At 43.1% G+C, this 24,231-nt stretch overlaps 1 protein-coding gene across 2 annotated transcripts in view; it reads right to left on the bottom strand.

Annotated features, from left to right (window-relative positions):
* Positions 1 to 5,710: 5,710 nt before the first annotated feature.
* The window catches only part of l3mbtl3 (L3MBTL histone methyl-lysine binding protein 3), a 37,386-nt gene continuing 18,865 nt past the window's right edge, over positions 5,711 to 24,231 (bottom strand). For both annotated transcript variants that reach the window (XM_014205068.2, XM_045720793.1), the window contains 4 exons: positions 22,309 to 22,397; positions 15,440 to 15,597; positions 15,275 to 15,337; positions 5,711 to 7,108 (listed from right to left, as the gene is read on the bottom strand). In XM_014205068.2, coding sequence (XP_014060543.1) covers positions 6,965 to 7,108; positions 15,275 to 15,337; positions 15,440 to 15,597; positions 22,309 to 22,397 — 454 coding nt within the window. In that variant the 3' untranslated portion in view covers positions 5,711 to 6,964. The remainder of the gene's footprint in view (positions 7,109 to 15,274; positions 15,338 to 15,439; positions 15,598 to 22,308; positions 22,398 to 24,231) is intronic.

Raw genomic sequence — 24,231 nt, 5'->3', positions numbered from 1 at the left:
ATACCTGCTGGAGCACATGCTACGAGTGGGTGCTGCTATCGTGACCAGCGAGCTGAGATAAGGCGGGACTTTACCTAGCAGAGACTTGTAGATAACCTGTAGCCAGTGGGTTTGGCGACGAGTATGAAGTGAGGGCCAGCCAACGAGAGCGTATAGGTCGCAATGGTGGGTAGTGTATGGGGCTTTGTTGAGTAGAGAGTTGGAGGCTATTTTATAGATGACATCGCCGAAGTCGAGGATCGGTAGGATGGTCAGTTTTACGAGGGTATGTTTGGCAGCATGAGTGAAGGAGACTTTGTTGCGAAATAAGAAGCCGATTCTAGATTTAATTTTGGATTGGAGATGCTTAATATGAGTCTGGAAGGAGAGTTTACAGTCTAGCCAGACACCCAGGTATTTGTAGTTATCCACGTATTCTAAGTCAGAGTCGTCCAGAGTAGTGATGCTGGATGGGCGGGCAGGTGCCGGCAATTATCGGTTGAATAGCATGCGTTTAGTTTTATTTGCGTTTAAGAGCAGTTGGAGGCCACGGAAGGAGAGTTGTATGGCATTGAAGCTCGTCTGGAGGTTAGTTAACACAGTGCCCAAAGAAGGGCCAGAAGTATACAGAATGGTGTCGTCTGCGTAGAGGTGGATCAGAGAATCACCAGCAGCAAGAGCGACATCATTGATGTATACAGAGAAGAGAGTCCGCCCAAGAATTGAACCCTGTGGCACCCCCATAGAGACTGCCAGAGGTCCGGACAACAGGCCCTCCGATTTGACACACTGAACTCTATCAGAGAAGTAGTTGGTGAACCAGGCGAGGCAATTATTTGAGAAACCAAGGCTGTTGAGTCTGCCAATAAGAATGTGGTGATTGACAGAGTCAAAAGCCTTGGCCAGGTCGATGAATACAGCTGCACAGTAATGTCTCTTATCAATGGCGGTTATGATATCGTTAAGGACCTTGAGCGTGGCTGAGGTGCACCCATGACCGGCTCTGAAACCAGATTGCATGTGATTCAAAATGGTCGGTAATCTGTTTGTTAACTTGGCTTTCGAAGACCTTAGAGATGAAGCGTAGGATAGATATAGGTCTGTAGCAGTTTGGGTCTAGAGTGTCTCCCCCTTTGAAGAGGGGGATGACTGCAGCAGCTTTCCAATCTTTGGGAATCTCAGAAGATACAAAAGAGAGGTTGAACAGGCTAATAATAGAGGTTGCAACAATTTCGGCAGATAATTTTAGAAAGAGAGGGTCCAGATTTTGCAGCTCTTTCAGAACATCAGCTATCTGGATATGGGTGAAGGAGAAATGGTGGGGGCTTGGGCGGGTTGCTGTGGAGGGTGTTGACTGGGGTAGGGGTAGCCAGGTGGAAAGCATGGCCAGCCGTTGAGAAATGCTTATTGAAATTCTCAATTATAGTGGATTTATCAGTTGTAACAGTGTTTCCTAGCCTCAGAGCAGTGGGTAGCTGGGAGGAGGTGCTCTTATTCTCCATGGACTTTACAGTGTCCCAGAACTTTTTTGAGTTTGTACTGCAGGATGCAAATTTCTGTTTAAAAAAGCTAGCCTTAGCTTCCCTAACTGCCTGTGAATATTGGTTCCTAACTTCCCTGAAAAGTTGCATATCACGGGGGCTATTCGATGCTAATGCAGAACGCCACAGGATGTTTTTGTGCTGGTCAAGGGCAGACAGGTCTGGAGTGAACCAAGGGCTATATCTATTCCTGGTTCTACATTTTTTGAATGGGCATGCTTATTTAAGATGGTGAGGAAGGCACTTTTAAAGAACAACCAGGCATCCTCTACTGTCGGGATGAGGTCGATGTCATTCCAGGATACCCCGGCCAGGTCGATTAGAAAGGCCTGCTCGCAGAAGTGTTTTAGGGAGCGTTTGACAGATTTGAGGGGTGGTCGTTTGATCGCAGACCCATTACGGATGTTGGCAATGAGGCAGTGATCACTGAGATCTTTGTTGAAAACAGCAGAGGTGTATTTGGAGGGCAAGTTAGTTAGGATGATATCTATGAGGGTGTCCGTGTTTACGGATTTGGGGTTATATCTGGTACGTTCATTGATAAGTTGTGTGAGGTTGAGGGCATCAAGCTTAGATTGTAGGATGGCCGGGGTGTTAAGCATATCCCAGTTTAGGTCACCTAGCAGCACGAGCTCAGAAGATAGATGGGGGGCAATCAAATCACATATGGTGTCAAGGGCACAGCTGGGGGCAGAGGGTGGTCTATAGGAAGCGGCAACGGTGAGAGACTTGTTTCTGGAAAGGTTCATTTTTAAGAAGTAGGAGCTCGAATTGTTTGGGTACAGACTTGGATAGTAAGACAGAACTCTGCAGGTTATCTTTGCAGTAAATTGCAACACCGCCCCCTTTGGCGGTTCTATCTTGTCGGAAAATGTTATAGTTTGGGATGGAAATGTCAAGGTTTTTGGTGGTCTTCCTAAGCCAGGATTCAGACACGGCTACGACATCCGGATTGGCTTTTACGGTTGCAGAAGTCAACAAATGAGAGAGCCTGGGGGATGGGAGTGGAGCTAGACACTGCAGGGCCTGGATTAACCTCTACATCACCAGAGGAACAGAGGAGGAGTAGGATAAGGGTATGGCTAAAGTCTAACAGATCTGGACGTCTAGCACATTCAGAACAGAGAGTAAAAGGAGCAGATTTCTGGGCACGGTAGAATATATTCAAGGCATAATGTACAGACAAAGGTTTAGTAGGATGTGAATACAGTGGGGGTAAACCTGTGCATATAGTGATAATGAAAGAGATATTGTCTCTAGAAATAGCATTTAAATCAGGTGATGTCACTGCGTGTGTGGGAGGTGTAACTAAATTGTTAGCCGAGGCGATTTGAGCAGTGCTAGAGGCTCTACAGTGAAATAAAACAATAGTTACAAACCAAAACAGCAATCGACAAGGCATGGTGACATTAGGGAGAGGCATGCGTAGGCGGGTGATCATAAGAGTCCAGTGCGTGGCTTCAGGCAGCTAGCGGCGGGCTAGCAGGCTAACAGAAAGGCCTTAGAGGGGCGACGCGACGGAGGAAAGTCTGATGCGGCCTCCTCGTGCAGTTACATCAGCGGACGGATCAGCAGGGCTCCGTGTGGTAAACCAGGCCAATTGGCAAAATATGTATAGTGGCCAAAGAAATATGTCCGAAGGGCCTCTTAAGCCAGCAGTCCAATGTGCTTTAGATAGCTAGCAGGCCGCGGATTAGCGGCTGTGCGTTCAGGGGACGTTAGCTGCTATAATTCTAGGTGGAAAAAAAAAATTTATAAATATAATAATAAAAAATAGGTTCAGAGCTTGCGGTAGGAATCCGGAGATATGGAGAAGAATAAGTCCGACTAGCTCTGGTTTGTGTCGCGCTGTACAGACTGGCGAGAGTTTTTCGGGATGAAGGTAGCTGATGACCGCTAGCAAAGGATAGCTGACTGCTAGCTAGTAGCTTCGGAATGTATTCGATGGGCCTCGTAAGCTAACAGTCCGTTGTGCTCTAGACAGCTAGCATTCAGGGGACGTTAGCTGCGAGGGTCGGAAGATGAGAAGGTTCAGAGCTTGCGGTAGGCACCCGGGGGTATGGAGAGAAAAATAGGTCCGGTATGCTCTGGTTGAATCGCGTTGTACAAACTGGCGAGAGCTTTCCGAGCTAACGGTTAGCTGATGACCGTTAGCTGGCTAGCTTATGTTGGAGATTCCAGTAATAGAGGTAGAGAAAAATACTTTAGAGAAAAAGCAGGTCCACACCACATTGGGTGAGGTGGGTTGCAGGAGAGTATTTTGAAGTAAGGGTCATGGTGGAGAATTTGGAATCTGATTGATTGATTGCTTCTGTGGACATGTGTCTTTATATAGGTAACAAACTGAGATTAGGAGCACTCCCTTTAAGAGTGTGCTCCTAATCTCAGCTCGTTACCTGTATAAGACACCTGGGAGCCAGAAATCTTTCTGATTGAGAGGGGGTCAAATACTTATTTCCCTCATTAAAATGCAAATCAATTTATAACATTTTTGACATGCGTTTTTCTGGATTTTTTTGTTGTTATTCTGTCTCTCACTGTTCAAATAAACCTACCATTAAAATTATAGACTGATCATTTCTTTGTCAGTGGGCAAACATACAAAATCAGCAGCGGATCAAATACTTTTTTCCCTCACTGTATACCGGTCATAAAGAATATTTATGGGAGTAGACTGCTGATTGGATATCATCCTCTATGAGGAAATTGATACGGTCTGTTTGAGATACAAGTTTGAGGTGTTTTTTTCTATAATTTATGCTTTGGCCAGAAATAGGATGAGTCAAAAACATAATTTGGGTATAAGTTAACGGAATATGAACTTTTAAAAGTGAGATTTTCTCTGGACAGTTACTTTAATAACACCAATTGAACTATCCATTGTAATGAATCAGGATTCATTGTTAGTGATAAAATTATCAGTCACAACAATTTTCCACTAAAGTTAATTTTCTAATAAAAAAAAATGCCTAAAAGATGGTGGCTCTCTGCCACCCTACTCCAACTCAAAATTGAAAGGAGCAATCATGAGGTTACATTGTCATTAGAAACACATAACAATCATAGGAAATGTTGCTTGGGAGCAGAAATCAGAAATAATAGCATAATTGCATTTCACATCTGATCCTCTCTACCAAATGTCAGTCAGGGCCAAGCGTAATAAATTTACATTTGCATTCATTATCAGCCAAGTTCATGGACTGTTTTGTGTCTGAGGGCACATGTAGATTTATTCAAGCAGTGTAATAACAAATCTGGAACATAGCCCTCGTCTATCTGCAATCTGCACTGTGCCCTAGCTACAGTATGTTTGTTTATTCATGTGCATACGCATTCATAATCTCATAAGTCTGTAGGCTTGTTAGCTAAAATAAGTTGCTCCTTCGTTGGAGAGAAAAATAGCACCAAACGTCATGATAAATATTCATAACAAGGCAAAAATAGATGCATGTACCAGCTCCAGCTTGACATTTCCAGAAGATACCAACAACTGTCATGCTCTGAAATATTCCCCCTAAAGCTAGTCATCTGTAAGTAACCAACTTAATCTGGAGTCCTCCATGGGAAAATGTTATTCAATAACAGAGTATGTACTGAACACTTTCCTTAGCACCAAACATTGAATTAAGTTCAAATCATATAGCTAAATCAGGAATCTGTGGTAATGCCTATTTCTAAATTCTGTTGAAAATCTTTATGCTTTGCAGTAAATAATACATTTCCCATCTGAAATCTTGTGCGAGACAAAACACATCAAAGACAATGATCCCTTGACAAACATTCCAGCTTAGATTCTTAGTTGGGAGGCGATTTAGAAGAATGGAGCGCCAACACAATGATCAAAGATCAGTTGTCAGATGATTTGTACATGGAATAAGAAATAATAGAACATAAAAGATTGTGTTGAACCATGCAGAAGGGTTCACTGCATGAAAAGAGAACAAGTGAATTATGTTTACCTTCTTAGGGTAATAAATATGACATGGTGACAATAGAAAAATATAGCACTTTGTGACAGGACGTGAAAATTCTTTGAGATTAGTGAGATTAATAAAATATGCATAATATTCTGGTACTGAACACTTCAACAAAGCCAAAGTGGCTTTAGTGTACCCTGGAAGGAGAACTTGAGACAGAGGTAACACCTGGGACAAAAGTAGACTTAACAGTAACACAAGAGGCAGCCTTAGTGTACTTCTCATTGTATTTATTTGTGAATCAATACAGGTGGAATTAAAGGCTTCATCATTATATTAGCTTCAGAAATGGCAAGCTATTTACCATTTACATTATTTTGCATAATTCTGCACACAGCAGTCTCACCCACCGGTATGAGATTTAAATAAATAAATAACAGCAAAACATAAACCGGCATTTTGTTCTCTTTAGGCATCGGCAAAGCAAATTGAAATAGCATATTACAGTCAACACTTATTTAAAGAGCACTAAGTATGCTATTTGAGATTATCAGTAATGTACCGATTCAATTATATTTAACAATTGCTTTAAATTGCAGTACATAAATAAACAAAAGTGAACAATTGTCCAAATGAAGAAATACCCATGTCCATATAGATAGCCTTTTATTTTTTATTTGATTCAATCAACCAAACCCGTTCCCTGGGGTTAGTACATTAAAGTACTGTAAACAGACACTTGTCACTGCTTCAGAGGGCCTGAACAGTACTGATGAGGTGACTGTACAGTACACAGGACAAAGAAACTAGACCAAGATGACCCACGTTGGTCTTTATACAGGTACTGTATATTGCTATCCATAAAACATAAGAGTTGGGGACATTTACCATGGGGAAATTAAATGCAGGGCCTGGTGCATTGAATTATTACAGTAGGGTGCCCCTGTTGGTTTGGTGAGAGAATAAAAATCCCTTTCTGCTCTCGGTTGAAATATACAGCCTTCTCCCGCAGCACCACCAACCCATCAGACAGACAGAAGTGACAAGGATCAAAAATCATGATTACTTCCTCATGAATGTATTCATTTCTCTGACCTGTATGACGTCGGCATTCCAGAGAGACTGGAACAGCTAAAGCCAATAATCTTCTATAATACCAGAGACCCTGTGCAGATGGCACTTTCTACACGATGAAAAGTTGCTGATTGTGATGCGCTAAAGGAAATCTGAAGGATGAGAAAACTAATAGTCCTCTGCATTTCCCGTTTCCGTTTTTAAGTAGGTCGAACAGCCTCGTGGCACCACGCCAACACTAATATAAAAAAAATGAAAATGACATTTTTTCAATGAGTCAATCGTATTGGAGATTCGCAGTATGCAATATGGTTGTCTTAAAAAAAAGAAGAACTTGTGCAATTCAGTTCGCATGAGATACATCCGCTGGGAAGGACGGTTCTTTGTGCTTCACATCTTTGTCTGTTAGACCTCCTCCTAAGGGGGGAAAAAAATAGTAGCCTCCCACCTTCGTTAGAGCTCATTACATGCCGATTCCTCCGCCGTCTTGAACATCAAGATGGAGTTGTAGATCTTAATGGCTGGACCCAGCTTGATGCTCATGATCCTCACCAAGTCAACCTGGGTCAACAGCAAGAAGGCTTCGCCATCTATTTGCTGGACAAGAACATGGGAGGGAGGGAAGAGTTAGAGAAGTCTCACACTTTAAAATGGGCACCATCAAAGCACTTTCCTAAGGAATATGTTTCACATTCAACCTCCAATAGCACGCAGTTAAGACATAGCGGTGCTCAAAGAATTCACTTCAAAGCAAGGTTTTTTAAGGATTCTCCACCATGAGGGTTATGCAAATGTTCATGCCTCATTAGAGGGGGTGTTATTCAGAGGTTGAGTCATATTCTACCTTTAACAACCTGTCGTAAAATCACCCGCTGTTACCGTTGACAGAATGGCACAACATGAACATAAATTCATGAGAACCATGAGAAGAATTTCCTGTGTTTAATGATTTGGATAATCTGTAGAGAATACCCAAATAGGCCTAATTGATTGAGCGAATCAAAGTACACTTTCTTTCCTTAAACCACAGGCCTAAAGGACAAGTAAGTTATAGAATTATTTTGTGAACAATTGTTTTTATTGCGTCACAAAGGCAATACAATCAATAATAGTTTTAAGAGATTATCTGAAGATTAATACAATACACCAATTTATAGAAAAGATGACCAAAGACTACCTATCCCCAATCCAAGTCTTTGTTTCTGGAGCTGAAAATACTCAGGTTTGATGGGAGAATGAAATGATGGGGGACGTATGAGAGTGAATCAGGCGTCCACCAGCAGACTGTATGACAGCTGTTTCTAGTGACAGCTGCTCTGTTTGCAGTCCCCAGTCAGTCAATCAGTCAGTCAGTCAGGGACTAGTACTGCATGTCTTATGTATAACCGCTTCCACCACTCAATTTAGCTCCAGAGAAATATGTCTTGAGTTGCCTTTATTAGCCATTGGAACAGCTGGGTAATCCTTTAGTCGTTAACAGTTCTATAAAGTGACTCCATTCATGAATGTCAATCAAGCTGCCAGCATATTCATTCTTTTCCCCATTGACCCACTGCCTCAAGTAGAGAAGTTCATGGACACAGCAATTATCAATATGCCAACATTTATCTGTAAGGACTGTTAGTTGAACTACTGAACTCATACAACCATTACACCTCTACTAAACTGCATTCATAACAGTTGTCATTTAAAAGTTACATCCATTGGTGAGTTTTGCAGAGGCACTTAAAATGTCTTAAGCAGACTCAGATGAGACCACACCATTATGAAGGATAATGTGAAGGTAATGCATCCGATGAAACCAAAATGGGATCTTTATAATCCCACAACAGACAGATTCATGGGAAGACCTTTTCCCAGAAGCCAGTGTGCGTGTCAGTGGCGGCTCCTCGAGGGAGGAAGGGGAGGACCATCCTCCTCAGTGAATTTCGTAAAAATTAAATAGCGAAACATTAAAAAAGTCATCATTTTTAAAACGATACTAAATACATTTATGGTACCAAATAATTGATTAAAACACACTGTAGCCTACAGTAGCCTCAACAGCACTCTGTAGGGTAGCACCATGGTGTAGCCGGAGGACAGCTAGTTTCCGTCCACCTCCTCTGGGTACATTCAATACAAAACCTAGGAGGCTCATGGTTCTCACCCCCTTCCATAAGCCTTATTTGCATGGGCCTAGTATTTTATATAGAACGTTATGTAATTATTACACCAGCATGTCCGTTTTTCCAGTGGATGATTCGGATGGGATTAATTTTACCAAACTGCCCCTGTTATATTTTTTTCCCTCATTCACAATTGACCGTTATTACGGAAGCCTGGAGGCTCTTCTAGGCATGAAGATATTTCAAATGTCTAGGGATAGCTTTAAATTGGCCTAATGGCCTTCAGTTCGGAGAAAGTCTAAATAATAGTAACGACTACCCCGCAGCTTCCCTGTTCCATCTACTGCTGTTCACTGGACCCTATGATCACTTGGCTACATAGTTGATGCCTGCTGGACTGTTCATTAATCACGGTACTCCATTTTGTTTATTTTTTTTGTTTACCTGTCGGCCCCAGCCTCGAACTCAGGCCCTGTGTGTAGTTAACTGACCCTCTCTGCCCATTCATCACCATTTTACCTGTTGTTATCTTAGCTGATTAGCTGTTGTTGTCTTACCCGTTGTTGTCTTAGCTAGCTCTCCCAATCAACACCTGTGATTGCTTTATGCCTTCCTTTATGTCTCTCTCAAATGTCAATATGCCTTGTATACTGTTGTTTAGGATAGTTATCATTGTTTTAGTGTACTGCGGAGACCCTAGTCCCACTCAACATGCCTCAGATACCTCCTTTGTCCCACCTCCCATACATGCGGTGACCTCACCCAGCATAACTAGCGCGTCCAGAGATGCAACCTCTCTTATCATCACTCAGTGCCTGGGTTTACCGCCACTGTACCCGCACCCCACCATACCCCTGTCTGTACATTATTCCCTGAATCTATTCTACCACGCCCAGAAATCTGCTCCTTTTATTCTCTGTCCCCAACGCACTAGACGACCAGTTTTGATATCCTTTAGCCGTACCCTCATCTTACTCCTCCTCTGTTCCTCGGGTGATGTGGAGGTTAACCCAGGCCCTACGTGTCGCCAGGCACTCTCATTTGTTGACTTCTGTAACCAAAAAAGCCTTGGTTTCATGCATGTTAACATCAGAAGCCTCCTCCCTAAGTTTCTTTTACTCACTGCTTTAGCACACTCCGCCAACCCTGATGTCCTTGCCATGTCTGAATCCTGGTTTAGGAAGGCCACCAAAAATTTGGAGATTTCCATACCCAACTACAACATTTTCCGTCAAGATAGAACTGCCAAAGGGGGAGGAGTTGCAATCTACTCCAGAGATAGCCTGCAAAGTTCTGTCATACTTTCCAGGTCTATGCCCAAACAGTTCGAGCTTCTAATTTAAAAAATGAATCTCTCCAGAAATAAGTCTCTCACTGTTGCCGCCTGTTATAGACCCCCCCCCCCCAGCTGTGCCCTGGACACCATATGTGAATTGATTGCCCCCATCTATCTTCAGAGTTCGTTCTGTTAGGTGACCTAAACTGGGATATGCTTAACACCCCGGCAGTCCTACAATCTCAGCTAGATGCCCTCAATATCACACAAATTATCAAGGAACCCACCAGGTACAACCCTAAATCCGTAAACATGGGCACTCTCATAGATATTATCCTGACCAACTTGCCCTCCAAATACACCTCTGATGTTTTCAATCAGGATCTCAGCCATCACTGCCTCATTGCCTGCATCCGCTATGGGTCCGCGGTCAAAAGACCACTCCTCATCACTGTCAAATGCTCCCTAAAACACTTCTGTGAGCAGGCCTTTCTAATCGACCTGGCCCGGATATCCTGGAAGGATATTGACCTCATCCTGTCAGTCGAGGATGCCTTGTCGTTCTTTAAAAGTAATTTCCTCACCATCTTAAATAAACATGCCTCTTTCAAAAAATGTAGAACTAAGAACAAATATAGCCCTTGGTTCACTCCAGACCTGACTGCCCTCGACCAGCACAAAAACTTCCTGTGGAGGACTGCAGTAGCATCGAATAGTCCCCGCGATATGCAACTTTTCAGGGAAGTCAGAAACCAATACACACAGTCAGTCAGGAAAGCAAAGACTAGCTTTTTCAAACAGAAATGTGCATCCTGTAGCTCTAACTCCAAAAAGATTTGGGACACTGTAAAGTCCATGGAGAATAAGAGCACCTCCTCCCAGCTGCCCACTGCACTGAGGCTAGGTAACACTGTCACCACCGATAAATCCACGATAATCGAGAATTTCAATAAGCATTTCTCTACGGCTGGCCATGCCTTCCTCCTGGCTACCCCAACCCCGGCCAACAGCTCCGCACCCCCCGCAGCTACTTGCCCAAGCCTCCCCAGTTTCTCCTTCACCCAAATCCAGATAGCAGATGTTCTGAAAGAGCTGCAAAACCTGGACCCGTCAAACACAGCTGGGCTAGACAATCTGGACCCTCTCTTTCTAAAATGATCTGCCGCCATTGTTGCAACCCCTATTACCAGTCTGTTCAACCTCTCTTTCGAATCATCTGAGATCCCTAAAGATTGGAAAGCTGCCGCGGTCATCCCCCTCTTCAAAGGGGGTGACACTCTAGACCCAAACTGACCTATATCCATCCTGCGCTGCCTTTCTAAAGTCTTCGAAAGCCAAGTTAACTTCTATGGGATAGGTGGCAGTATTTTCACGGCCGGATAAAAAACGTACCCGATTTAATCTGGTTACTACTCCTGCCCAGAAACTAGAATATGCATATAATTAGTAGATTTGGATAGAAAACACTCTAAAGTTTCTAAAACTGTTTGAATGGTGTCTGTGAGTATAACAGAACTCATTTGGCAGGCCAAAACCTGAGAAGATTCCATACAGGAAGTGCCCTGTCTGACAATTTGTTGTCCTTCTGTTGCATCTCTATCAGATATACAGCATCTGTGCTGTAACGTGACATTTTCTAAGGCTTCCATTGGCTCTCTAAAGCCGCCAGAAAGTGGAATGGGGTGTCTGCTGTCTCTGGGCGAAGAACAGCAGCAGAATTTGTAAGTGGTCAGCCTGAGGACAGTGACACTGGAGATGCGCGGTCACGAGACTACTCCGTTGCCCGGTTGGAATATTGTTGCTATTTTACGAGAAAAACAGCATAAAAATTTATTTTAAACAGCGTTTGACATGCTTCTAAGTATGGTAATGGAATATTTTGACATTTATTGTCACGAAATGCGCTTGCCTTCGGATAGTGACCTGAACGCACGAACAAAACAGAGCTATTTGAATATAACTATGGATTATTTGGAACCAAAACAACATTTGTTGTTGAAGTAGACGTCCTGGGAGTGCATTCTGACAAAGAACAGCAAAAGTAATCAAATTTTTCTAATAGTAATTCTGAGTTTAGTGAGCCCCAAACTTGGTGGGTGTCAAAATAGCTAGCCGTGATGGCCGAGCTATGTACTCAGAATATTGCAAAATGTGCTTTAGCCGAAAAGCTATTTTAAAATCTGACACCGCGATTGCATAAAGGAGTTCTGTATCTATAATTCTTAAAATAATTGTTATGTATTTTGTGAACATTTATCATGAGTAATTTAGTAAATTCACCGGAAGTTTTCGGTGGGTATGCTAGTTCTGAACATCACATGCTAATGTAAAAAGCTGGTTTTTGATATAAATATGAACTTGATTGAACAAAACATGCATGTATTGTATAACATAATGTCCTAGGAGTGTCATCTGATGAAGATCATCAAAAGATTAGTGCTGCATTTAGCTGTGGTTTGGGTTTATGTGACTCTGGCTCACAATCGGCGTTCCAATTCATCCCTAAGGTGAGGTCAGGGCTCTGTGCAGGCCAGTCAAGTTCTTCCAAACCCATCTCAACAAGCAATTTCTGTATGGACCTTGCTTTGTGCGCGGGAGCATTGTCATGCTGAAACAGGGAAAGGCCTTCCCCAAACAGTTTCCACGAAGTTGGAAGCACAGAATCTTCTAGAATGTCATTGTATGCTGTAGTGTTAAGATTTCCCTTCACTGGAACTCACACTGCCCTATCCCATCTGGACAAGAGGAATACCTGTAAGAATGCTGTTCATTGACTATAGCTAAGCCTTCAACACCATAGTACCCTCCAAGCTCATCATTAAGCTTGGGGCCCTGGGTCTGAACCCCGTCCTGTGTAACTGGGTGCTGGTCTTCCTGACCGGCCGCTCCCAGGTGTTAAAGGTAGGAAACAACACCTCCACTTTGCTGATCCTCAATACAGGGGCCCCACAATGGTGCATGCTCAGCCCCCTCCTGTACTCCCTGTTTACCCATGACTGCGTGGCCACGCACGCCTCCAACTAAATCAAATCAAATGTTATTTGACACATGCACCGAAATCAACAGGTGTAGACCTTACCATGAAATGCTTACTTACAAGCCCTTAACCAACAATACAGTTCAAGAAATAGAGTTAAGAAAATATTTACTAAATAAACGCAAGTAAAAAATAAAAAGTACAAAATAAAATAACAATACCGAGGCTATATACAGGGGTTACTGGTACCAAGTCAAGGTAATTTGTACATGCAGATAGGGGTAAAGTGACATGAATAAATAATAAACAGCCAGTAGCAGCAGTGTCAATGTAAATAGTCCGGGTGGCCATTTGATACATTTTTATGCAGTCTTATGCTTCGGGGTAGAATCTGGTAAGGAGCCTTTTGGACCTAGACTAGGCGCTCTGGTACCACTTGCCATGCGGCAGCAGAGAGAACAGTCTATGACTTGGGTGACTGGAGTCTGTAACAATTTTTTGGGTCTTCCTCTGGCGCCACCTAGTATATACAGTGAGCACCATAATTCATTGGACAGTGACCATTTCTTTGTTATTTTGGTTCTGTACTCTAGCACTTTGAGTTTGAAAGGATACAATGACAATGAGGGAGAAGTGCAGACTGTCAGCTTTAATTTGAGGGTATTTTCATACATATCGGATGAACCGTTTAGAAATTATAGAAGCTTTTGTACATAGTCCCCCCCCATTTTCAGGCATCAAAAAACATTGGACAGTTTAACATAATGTAGAATAAAGTAATCATTGTTAATATTTGGTCGCATATCCTTTGCATGCAATGACTGCTTGAAGTCTGCGATGCATCGACATCACCAGACGCTGGGTATCTTCCCTGGTGATGCTCTGCCAGGCCTGTACTGCAGCCATCTTCAGTTCCTGCTTGTTTCAGGGTTCTTATTGCCTTCAGTCTCCTCTTCAGCATGTACAATGCATGGTCAATTATAATTCAGATCCGGTGATTGACTCGGCCAGTCAAGGATTTTTCCACTTTTTGGCCATTAAAAACCCCTTCGTTGCTCTAGCAGTATGTTTAGGGTCATTGTCTTGTTGCATGATAAATGCCGTCCAATGAGTTTGGAGGCATTTGGTTTTATCTGAGCAGATAAAATATTTCTGTAGACTTCAGATTTCATTGTTCTACTTCTGTCTGCAGTCACATCATCGATGAAGAAAAGTGAGCCTGTTCTACTGGCAGCCATACAGGCCCCAAGCCACAACACCCCCTCCACCATGTTTCACCATGTTTCATGGATGAGGTGGTATGCTTTGGATCACGGGCATGTCTTTTTTTTTCTCCACACTTTCCTCTTTCCATCACTCTGGTACATGTTAATCTTTGTCTCATCTGTCTACAATACTTTTTTCCAGAACTCTTGGGGCTCTTTTAGGTGCTTTTTAGCAAACTGTTATCTCGCCTTTCTGTTCTTCAGGCTTATCGGTGGTTTGCATCTTGCAGTGTACCCTCTGGAGTCCTGCTGGTGTAGTCTTCTACGTACAGTAGACTTTTGACACATCTACACCTGCATCCAGGAGAGTGTTTTTGATCTGTTGGAACATATTCTAGTCTGTGCTAGCAAAACAGTCCTGTAGCGTAGCATCCGCATCATCTGACCCAATCCATATTGAGCGAGTCACTGGTCCTTCCTGCTTCAGCTTTTGCTTGTAAGCAGGAATCAGGAGGATAGAATTATGGTCAGATTTGCCAAATGGAGGGCGAGGGAGAGCGTTGTATGTGTTTCTGTGTGTGGAATAAAGGTGGTCTAGAGGTTTTCCCTCTGGTTGCACATGTGACATGCTGGTAGAAATGAGGTAAAACGGATTTAAGTTTGCCTGCATTAAAGTCCTCGGCCACTAGGAACGCCGCTTCTGGATCAGAATTTTCTTGTTTGCTTATGGCCTTATACAGGTTGTTGAGTTCGATCTTAGTGCCAATAAACGGAAGCAAACGGAATAAAATGGGTATCTGAATTTGACGGGTCCTTTCCAACTGTTAGACTAATGATTACACCCTAGATCAGCTAGATGCAGACAAGACTGTGCAAGGCGGTACTGAATGTGTCAATGACTGTCACCTTGATTACTCAAATTTCTCGCAACCTGTGCACTTACGTTGTAAACTTTCATTTAAAGGGTAGGTTGTAACAACCTCATGATGGGAATAGGGAACATTTGAGTATCATGTGGTAGCCTAAACCTATTGATGTTACATTGAGTCATCCAATTTGCTGCAATAGAAATAAGGCCATGCTCATGAAAAAAATTATAATCCCCCGTCATCTTAAATGGCAATGACCTACACTGGTATGCGTGTGAGTGTGTGTATGTATCAGTGGTTAGCTGCATGTTCTGTACTGAAACTGTACCTCGTCTCTGAAAGTGTGCACGTGTTCCCTACAGCCTGGAAGACCTTGGATGAACTCAATCACCTGTAACACATTGGACATCATGCTTAGTACAGTTATCCAAATGAACAGCACAGTCACTGCACAGCAAGCAACATTGTAGCGACAATGTAAATCATCAATTACCTCCTCCACTGTCCATGAAGCCACTTTGCTTGAAGTGATGCCAGCCACAGTGGGAAGTAGCTTGCTGTGCTGGTCCCAACAGAAAGGAGAGCTGCTAGGGGATGGCGAGGTACATGGCATGAACACTGACTGGTGAAGGGCTTGCTGTAGTGTCAGCTCTACTTTAGGGAAGGGAAGGAAATAAACAAACACAAATCCTCAAATTAATTCACTTAAATTTAGAAAAGCAAGGAATATGTTGCTGTGATTACCTGAAGATGAACAGCTTGATACTAAAAGGATCTGATGTAAGTCTTTGGAAAGGTTAGAAGAAACAGAATGCAGATGCTTGCAGCTCACTCCTAACCATATTGGGAAGCTGTGGGAATCAGTCTAATTAGATAGTGAGTTAATGCTGACTGTTTCTTTATCCAGGCATAAACCCAGCTTTGAGCATCTTCCAACGTTTATCTCCTAAAATTGACAATTCAAGTGGAGCGGAAAATTGTGATGTTTTGAGAGTAATTCTAAGGTCCTGATGGAACACAAAGATAAATATTGCATGGGGAGGAACAAATCTAGAGAAATTCACATTAAGATCCCTTCATTGGTTAATTGCACACAAGGTCCAACCGAAATTTGACTTCCGCTTTTAACCCAACCCTTCCGAAAGAAACACATACATACACATTTAAAAACATTTTTTTATGTAGGAACTAATCAACTGTAGCAAGAGAGGGAAGTAATTACAGTCTGGACCAATTAGAGAGATAGCAAGGGTCACAGTCACAGACTCATGGGTCATAATTCTTTAGGACAAATTTAATGAGGTGACAGTTGTGACACAGCAACTTCATGTAACTTTACTTTGCTTGACGGAGAAACTAACATCAAAACAGTTGTTCGCTTATTAACAAACACACAGAGGACATCAATATTCACGTTTCAGGGAAATTAGTGAGTATTTCTGGAAGAGTCTTCACTCGCCATTCTACTGAGTAAATACCTGAGAGGCAATGGGTGTTACTCCTGCATATGCATGTTAGATGTGCATGTTAGATGTACCTGTATATTCTTAAAACATAAAACTGTACATACAGTTGAAGTCGGAAGTTTACATACACCTTAGCCAAATACATTTAAACTCAGTTTTTCACAATTCCTGACATTTAATCCTAGTTAAAATTCCCTGTTTTAGGTCAGTTAGGATCACCACTTTAAGAATGTGAAATGTCAGTATAATAGTAGAGAGAAGGATTTATTTCAGCTTTTATTTCTTTCATCACATTCCCAGTGGGTCAGAAGTTTACATACACTCAGTTAGTATTTTGTAGCATCGCCTTTAAATTGTTTAACTTGGGTCAAACGTTTCGGGTAGCCTTCCACAAGCTTCCCACAATAAGTTGCGTGAATTTTGACCCATTCCTCCTGACAGAGCTGGTGTAACTGAGTCAGGTTTGTAGGCCTCCTTGCTCACACAAGCTTTTTCAGTTCTGTCCACACATTTTCTATAGGATTGAGGTCAGGGCTTTGTGATGGCCTCTCCAATACCTTGACTTTGTTGTTATTAAGCCCTTTTGCCACAACTTTGGAAGGATGCTTGGGGCCATTGTCCATTTGGAGGACCCATTTGCAACCAAGATTTAACTTCCTGACTGATGTCTTGAGATGTTGCTTCAATATATCCACATAATTTTCCTCTCTCATGATGCCATCTATTTTGTGAAGTGCACCAGTCCCTCCTGCAGCAAAGCACCCCCACAACATGATGCTGCCACCCCCGTGGTTGGGATGGTGTTCTTCGGCTTGCAAGCCTCCCCCTTTTTCCTCCAAACATAACAATGGTCATTATGGCCAAACAGTTCTATTTTTGTTTCATCAGACCAGAGGACATTTCTCCAAAAAGTACGATATTTGTCATCATGTGCAGTTGCAAACCGTAGTCTGGCTTTTTTATGCCGGTTTTGGAGCAGTGGCTTCTTCCTTGCTGAGCGGCCTTTCAGGTTATGTCGATATAGGCCTCGTTTTACTGTGGATATAGATACTTTTGTACCTGTTTCCTCCAGCATCTTCACAAGGTCCTTTGCTGTTGTTCTGGGATTGATTTGCCCTTTTTCACACCAAAGTACGTTCATCTCTGGGAGACAGAACGCATGTCCTTCCTGAGCGGTATGATGGCTGCGTGGTCTTTTGCTATTTATTCTTACGTTCCATTGTTTGTACAGATGAACGTGGTACCTTCAGGCATTTGGAAATTGCTCCCAAGGATGAACCAGACTTGTGGTGGTCTACAATTTGTTTTCTGAGGTCTTGGCTGATTTCTTTTGATTTTGATTTTCCCATGATGTCAAGCAAAGAGGCACTGAGTTTGAAGGTAGGCCTTGAAATACACCTCCAATTCACTCAAATTATGTCAATTAGCCTATCAGAAACTTCTAAAGCCATGACATCATTTTCTGGAATTTTCCAAGCTGTTTAAAGGCACAGTCAACTTAGTGTATGTAAACTTCTGACCCACTGGAATTGTGATACAGTGAATTATAAGTGAAATAATCTGTCTGTAAACAATTGTTGGAAAAATTACTTGTGTCATGCACATGCCAAAACTATAGTTTGTTAACAAGAAATTTGTGGAGTGGTTGAAAAACGAGTTTTAATGACTCCAACCTAAGAGTATGTAAACTTCCGACTTCAACTGTATATACACTGCTCAAAAAAATAAAGGGAACACTTAAACAACACAATGTAACTGCAAGTCAATCACACTTCTGTGAAATCAAACTGTCCACTTAGGAAGCAACACTGATTGACAATAAATTTCACATGCTGTTGTGCAAATGGAATAGACAACAGGTGGAAATTATAGGCAATTAGCAAGACACCCCCAATAAAGGAGTGGCTCTGCAGGTGGGGACCACAGACCACTTCTCAGTTCCTATGCTTCCTGGCTGATGTTTTGGTCACTTTTGAATGCTGGCGGTGCTTTCACTCTAGTGGTAGCATGAGACGGAGTCTACAACCCACACAAGTGGCTCAGGTAGTGCAGCTCATCCAGGATGGCACATCAATGCGAGCTGTGGCAAGAAGGTTTGCTGTGTCTGTCAGCGTAGTGTCCAGAGCATGGAGGCGCTACCAGGAGACAGGCCAGTACATCAGGAGACGTGGAGGAGGCCGTAGGAGGGCAACAACCCAGCAGCAGGACCGCTACCTCCGCCTTTGTGCAAGGAGGAGCAGGAGGAGCACTGCCAGAGCCCTGCAAAATGACCTCCAGCAGGCCACAAATGTGCATGTGTCTGCTCAAACGGTCAGAAACAGACTCCATGAGGGTGGTATGAGGGCCCGACGTCCACAGGTGGGGGTTGTGCTTACAGCCCAACACCGTGCAGGACGTTTGGCATTTGCCAGAGAACACCAAGATTGGCAAATTCGCCACTGGCGCCCTGTGCTCTTCACAGATGAAAGCAGGTTCACACTGAGCACATGTGACAGACGTGACAGAGTCTGAAGACGCCCGTGGAGAACGTTCTGCTGCCTGCAACATCCTCCAGCATGACCGGTTTGGCGGTGGGTCAGTCATGGTGTGGGGTGGCATTTCTTTGGGGGGCCGCACAGCCCTCCATGTGCTCGCCAGAGGTAGCCTGACTGCCATTAGGTACCGAGATGAGATCCTCAGACCCCTTGTGAGACCATATGCTGGTGCGGTTGGCCCTGGGTTCCTCCTAATGCAAGACAATGCTAGACCTCATGTGGCTGGAGTGTGTCAGCAGTTCCTGCAAGAGGAAGGCATTGATGCTATGGACTGGCCCGCCCGTTCCCCAGACCTGAATCCAATTGAGCACATCTGGGACATCATGTCTCGCTCCATCCACCAACGCCACGTTGCACCACAGACTGTCCAGGAGTTGGCGGATGCTTTAGTCCAGGTCTGGGAGGAGATCCCTCAGGAGACCATCTGCCACCTCATCAGGAGCATGCCCAGGCGTTGTAGGGAGGTAATTCAGGCACGTGGAGGCCACACACACACTACTGAGCCTCATTTTGACTTGTTTTAAGGACATTACATCAAAGTTGGATCAGCCTGTAGTGTGGTTTTCCACTTTAATTTTGAGTGTGACTCCAAATCCAGACCTCCATGGGTTGATAAATTGGATTTCAATTGATTATTTTTGTGTGATTTTGTTGTCAGCACATTCAACTATGTAAAGAAAAAAGTATTTAATAAGATTATTTCATTCATTCAGATCTAGGATGTGTTATTTTAGTGTTCCCTTTATTTTTTGAGCAGTGTATATATAGTACCAGTCAAAAGTTTGGACACACCTACTCATTACAGGTATTTTCTTTATTTTTACTTTTTTCAGCAACCATTACTTCCATGTTCCAATGGCACGTTGTGTGAGCTAATCCAAGTTTATAATTTTAAAAGGCTAATTGATCATTAGAAAACCCTTTTGCAATTATGTTAGCACAGCTGAAAACTGTTGTCTGATTAAAGAAGCAATAAAACTGGCCTTCTTCTCGAGACTAGTTGAGTATCTGGAGCATCAGCATTTGTGGGTTCAATTACAGGCTCAAAATGGCCAGAAACAAAGAACATTCTTCTGAAACTCGTCAGTCTATTCTTGTTCTGAGAAATGAAGGCTATTCCATGCGAGAAATTGCCAAGAAACTGAAGATCTCGTACAACGCTGTGTACTTCTCCCTTCAGAGAACAGCGCAAACTGTCTCTAACCAGAATAGAAAGAGGATTGGGAGTCCCCGGTGCACAACTGAGCAAGAGGACAAGTACATTAGAGTGTCTAGTTTGAGAAACAGACGCCTCACAAGTCCTCAACTGGCAGCTTCATTAAATAGTACCCGCAAAACATCAGTCTCAACGCCAACAGTGAAGAAGCGACTCCGGGATGCTGGCCTTCTAGGCAGAGTTGCAAAGAAAAAGCCATACCTCAGACTGGCCAATAAAAAGAAAAGATTAAGATGGGCAAAAGAACACAGACACTGGACAGAGGAACTCTGCCTAGAAGGCCAGCATCCTGAAGTCGCCTCTTCACTGTTGGCGTTGAGACTGATGTTTTGCGGGTACCATTTAATGAAGCTGCCAGAGGCGTCTGTTTGGGTAGGCACAAAACTACCTTCATACTTCATTTGTTTTGTGGCACTTGTGGCGGTCGTAGAGCAAAATGGAGAATGTCGTGTTCCTTGAGAGTCTCCCCTTTCCATAGAGTGGTCATAATAGTTTGTATGTCAAACGTTTGGATGCTACAGACATTTACGTGAGAAGACAGATTTTCGGGATGTCTCATGATTGGACGAACACCGCTCTAGCTCTGCCACCTTTCATCGCAGATGGGGAAGTGCGGCACTGGCGGATGCAGTGGATTGTTATGTAATTTAGATTGACGCATCGACTCTAGAGGGTTAAACCCACATTCTAATCATAAACTCCTTTGAATCGGATCTAAAATCCCTCATGATCATGTTATAATTATACTGCGTCGATGAAGCAACTGCCTACTTCATTTTAATCATTTATCTTACTTCACTCCAGTGCATTTTGCAAAGCTCCAGAACGTGATCAGTCTCACTCACCATCACATTTAGCTTTAACAATACTGTGATCCATGTTAATATGAATGCATTTTTTTTAATTCTCAAAATCCTCACGTAAGGGCCGAAAACCAAAATCGTGCATTAAGTTTGACTACAATAAAATCTATTTTGTAAGTTGATTTGTACATGCTTATCTGCTCCATGCGGCACCACTGAATATGCTCGGTATCAGAACGAAAAGAACAACTGAAGACATTAACAGAATAAGGAGCATTTGTTGCTGTATAGCATGCATAGGTCTAGGAATAATCACATGAAAAGGGACCCATATAAAGTGGCACAGAGAGAGATGGAGCTTTGAAAACTCCTTACAGAAGGTGATCAAAGCCAAAGTGCCTTTACTGTCCAAGGCAGATATACAGACTAATTAACCCAGCATCACCCTAAACGGAGCTAGAGGAGAGAGACAGAGTCATTCAATGTCACCCGGAAACATCTATTTCCTTATGTAATTAAGTATATCTTCCATGGCTGTACATGAAGTACATGCTGTTTACAGTTACTACACACAGAGCGGTGGCAGACCCCCGCAACTGTCAGAAAGGTCAGTGCTGTTTGATGTCTGTTTCAGGAAAACATCTTCTGTCTGCCTCTGTATTCAAAACATATTTCCCTCCAGGTTGCTGCTTGCTGCTGGTTCACTCTCATTACTGGCTGTTACCTTCTATCCCTTCAGAGGTAGTGAGAACTCACAAAGGACCAGAGCAGAGCCTTGGATGTTCTGACACTGGAACGTCACACAAAGAACCCTGAATCCACAGTACTGTAGAAGGAGTAAGTCATCCCTACTGCTTTAAGGTTTTCCCTATTGTCTTTAGGTTAGGTTTAAACTACACTGCAAAGACAGTTTTGGTACTCAGGGCTGTTCGGTTCCATTCGGAGAGGATGAGAATATTGGAATTGTAATAAATGAACTAAAACCAAAAGGAGCTAGGTTCAAATGACAACAAACAAGAAATTCAAATCATTTCAACGCGTGCCAAAGACATGAACATCCACATAATAACACCGTGTGAAACTTTTTGTTTTGAGAGCGTGCGCCTAGCTCTGGCAAGACGCAGAGTGAGGGGAGGAGACATCCCAAGAGGTGAACACATTCAGCATAGTAAAAGAGGGAGAGATGGACCGACATTACTGATTCATACTGTGAAGGAAGGCACTGGGTAATGAGTGGGAGGCGATAGATCAGACTGTACTAGGGAGAGACACCGTGCAGTGACACTCTTAAAATATTTGAACGATAGGAAGAATAGAATGCTGTTCAGAGACAGTAACAGCACCTTTGGTTTCCATTATGCATGACACCTCCCTCTCCATCTCCTCCTCCACCGGCTCCTCGACCTTCCTCTGTTTGCATGGCCGCCCAACCCTGGGAGAGAGAAGGGAGTCAATAGACACACAGACAGAGCAGTACTCACACAATTTGGAACAAACTTCTCATGACATATCGAGTCACTACTTCATTGATTATCACTGTGCATTCCAAGATGTTCCAATACTAGCCGTCGCTACTCCTGGGATGAAAACGTCATTGCTTGTAATCACTTTTAAATCCTAAGAGCTGTTCCGTCATACTCAATCAACACGCTGCTCTGGTTGAGTCTTGGTCATTCCTAAATAACAGGGTGATGACTTGAGTTTCTCTCTAAATTAAACTTAGCTAAGGCATTCTGTCGCCTCTCTTCTCCATGTGTGCAGAAATAGTTTTGTGCATTGGACTGAAAGAAGGTCCCAACTCCTGAATAAAATAAAGATAAAACTTAGCCCCAGTCCCTGGACAACCAATTAATCTATGCAAATAAGGTTTAACATTTTAAAGAACCTATACAAATCAAGCTGCCCACATATTCCATCAGTTATCTGAAATACCAACACATCTCTGAGGACATGCGTGTGGAGTAGAAATGTCCAGTAAAATGGGATTGAGTCCATATTAGAAATACCTGCTCGTAATGACATTTAGTTGTTTGAAAACATTTTTTTTAAAGAGAAACAGCATGATGTCATATATGACTCATTTAAATCCGATGAAAACAGTGCGTGATGGTTTCGGTAGTGGATGCCTAAGGAGGGACTTCTACTAGTACACCTTATATAAACACAATGAAAGAAAGGTAATTGTAGGGCAGGCATTAACCTCGTCTCCAGCCTCAAGAGAGAGCCAGCTGGTGGACCAGATTAGGCAGGCATGAGTCAGATGACAGTTTGACAAAGCTCAGGGAAGCTGCTGTAAGAGAGGCTTGGTAATTACAGCAATCTTCAATTATACTACTCCGACTGTGGCTCTCTCTGTGTGGTAATAAATGTGGCCCAGAAAAAAAAAACATTGCGTGTCGGTCACTTGAAGGAGAATGTATACAAGGTTACTAAAAAGGGCAACACCGCACGCCAAATTCGGACAAAGGCCATCAGCATTCACAAAACATAAGACATTCACAATCTAGTCACAACCTGTCTGGTGAAAAGCACATCAGGTTAGGGTTATGGCTTTGACCGTATTACCGCCACACCGGGTCCGGGAATGCGGCGGACACAATATGCATCAATTTAAAGAAATGTACCCGTTCTAAGAGGACTTAAAGGACAACCAGTCCAATCCGAGTGATGGAAGCAGCAGAAAAGCCAGTACTTTATTAAACCAGGAGAAAGGGAGAAAGAGAGAGAGAGAGAGAGAGAGAGAGAGAGAGAGAGAGAGAGAGAGAGCGTGAGAGAGGCACAGTTGTTGGCTATTAGGGAGCGGAGGCCGTGCAGTGTGTGTGAATGTGGGAGGCTCGGAGTACCAGAGCAGCAACGGAGGGAGAGACGACAACCACTTATCTCGCGCTAGACTAACTTCTTGCTAGTTACAGTTGAAGTCGGAAAATTATGTGGATACATTGAAGCAACATCTCAAGACATCAGTCAGGAAGTTAAAGCTTGGTCGCAAATGGGACTTCCAAATGGACAATGACCCCAAACATACTTCCAAAGTTGTGGCAAAATGGCTTAAGGACAACAAAGTCAAGGTATTGGAGTGGCCATCACAAAGCACTGACCTCAATCCTTTAGAAAATTTGTGGGCAGAACTGAAAAGGCGCGTGCGAGCAAGGAGGCCTACAAACCTGACTCAGTTACACCAGCTCTGTCAGGAGGAATGGGTAAAAATTCACCCAACTTATTGTGGGAAGGTTGTGGAAGGCTACCCGAAACATTTGACCCAAGTT

Source organism: Salmo salar, chromosome ssa06 (assembly GCF_905237065.1).
Source record: "Salmo salar chromosome ssa06, Ssal_v3.1, whole genome shotgun sequence".
Lineage (NCBI taxonomy): Eukaryota > Metazoa > Chordata > Actinopteri > Salmoniformes > Salmonidae > Salmo > Salmo salar.
The sequence above is the reverse complement of the archived record's forward strand: the minus strand, read 5'-3'. Positions and strand labels throughout refer to the sequence as shown.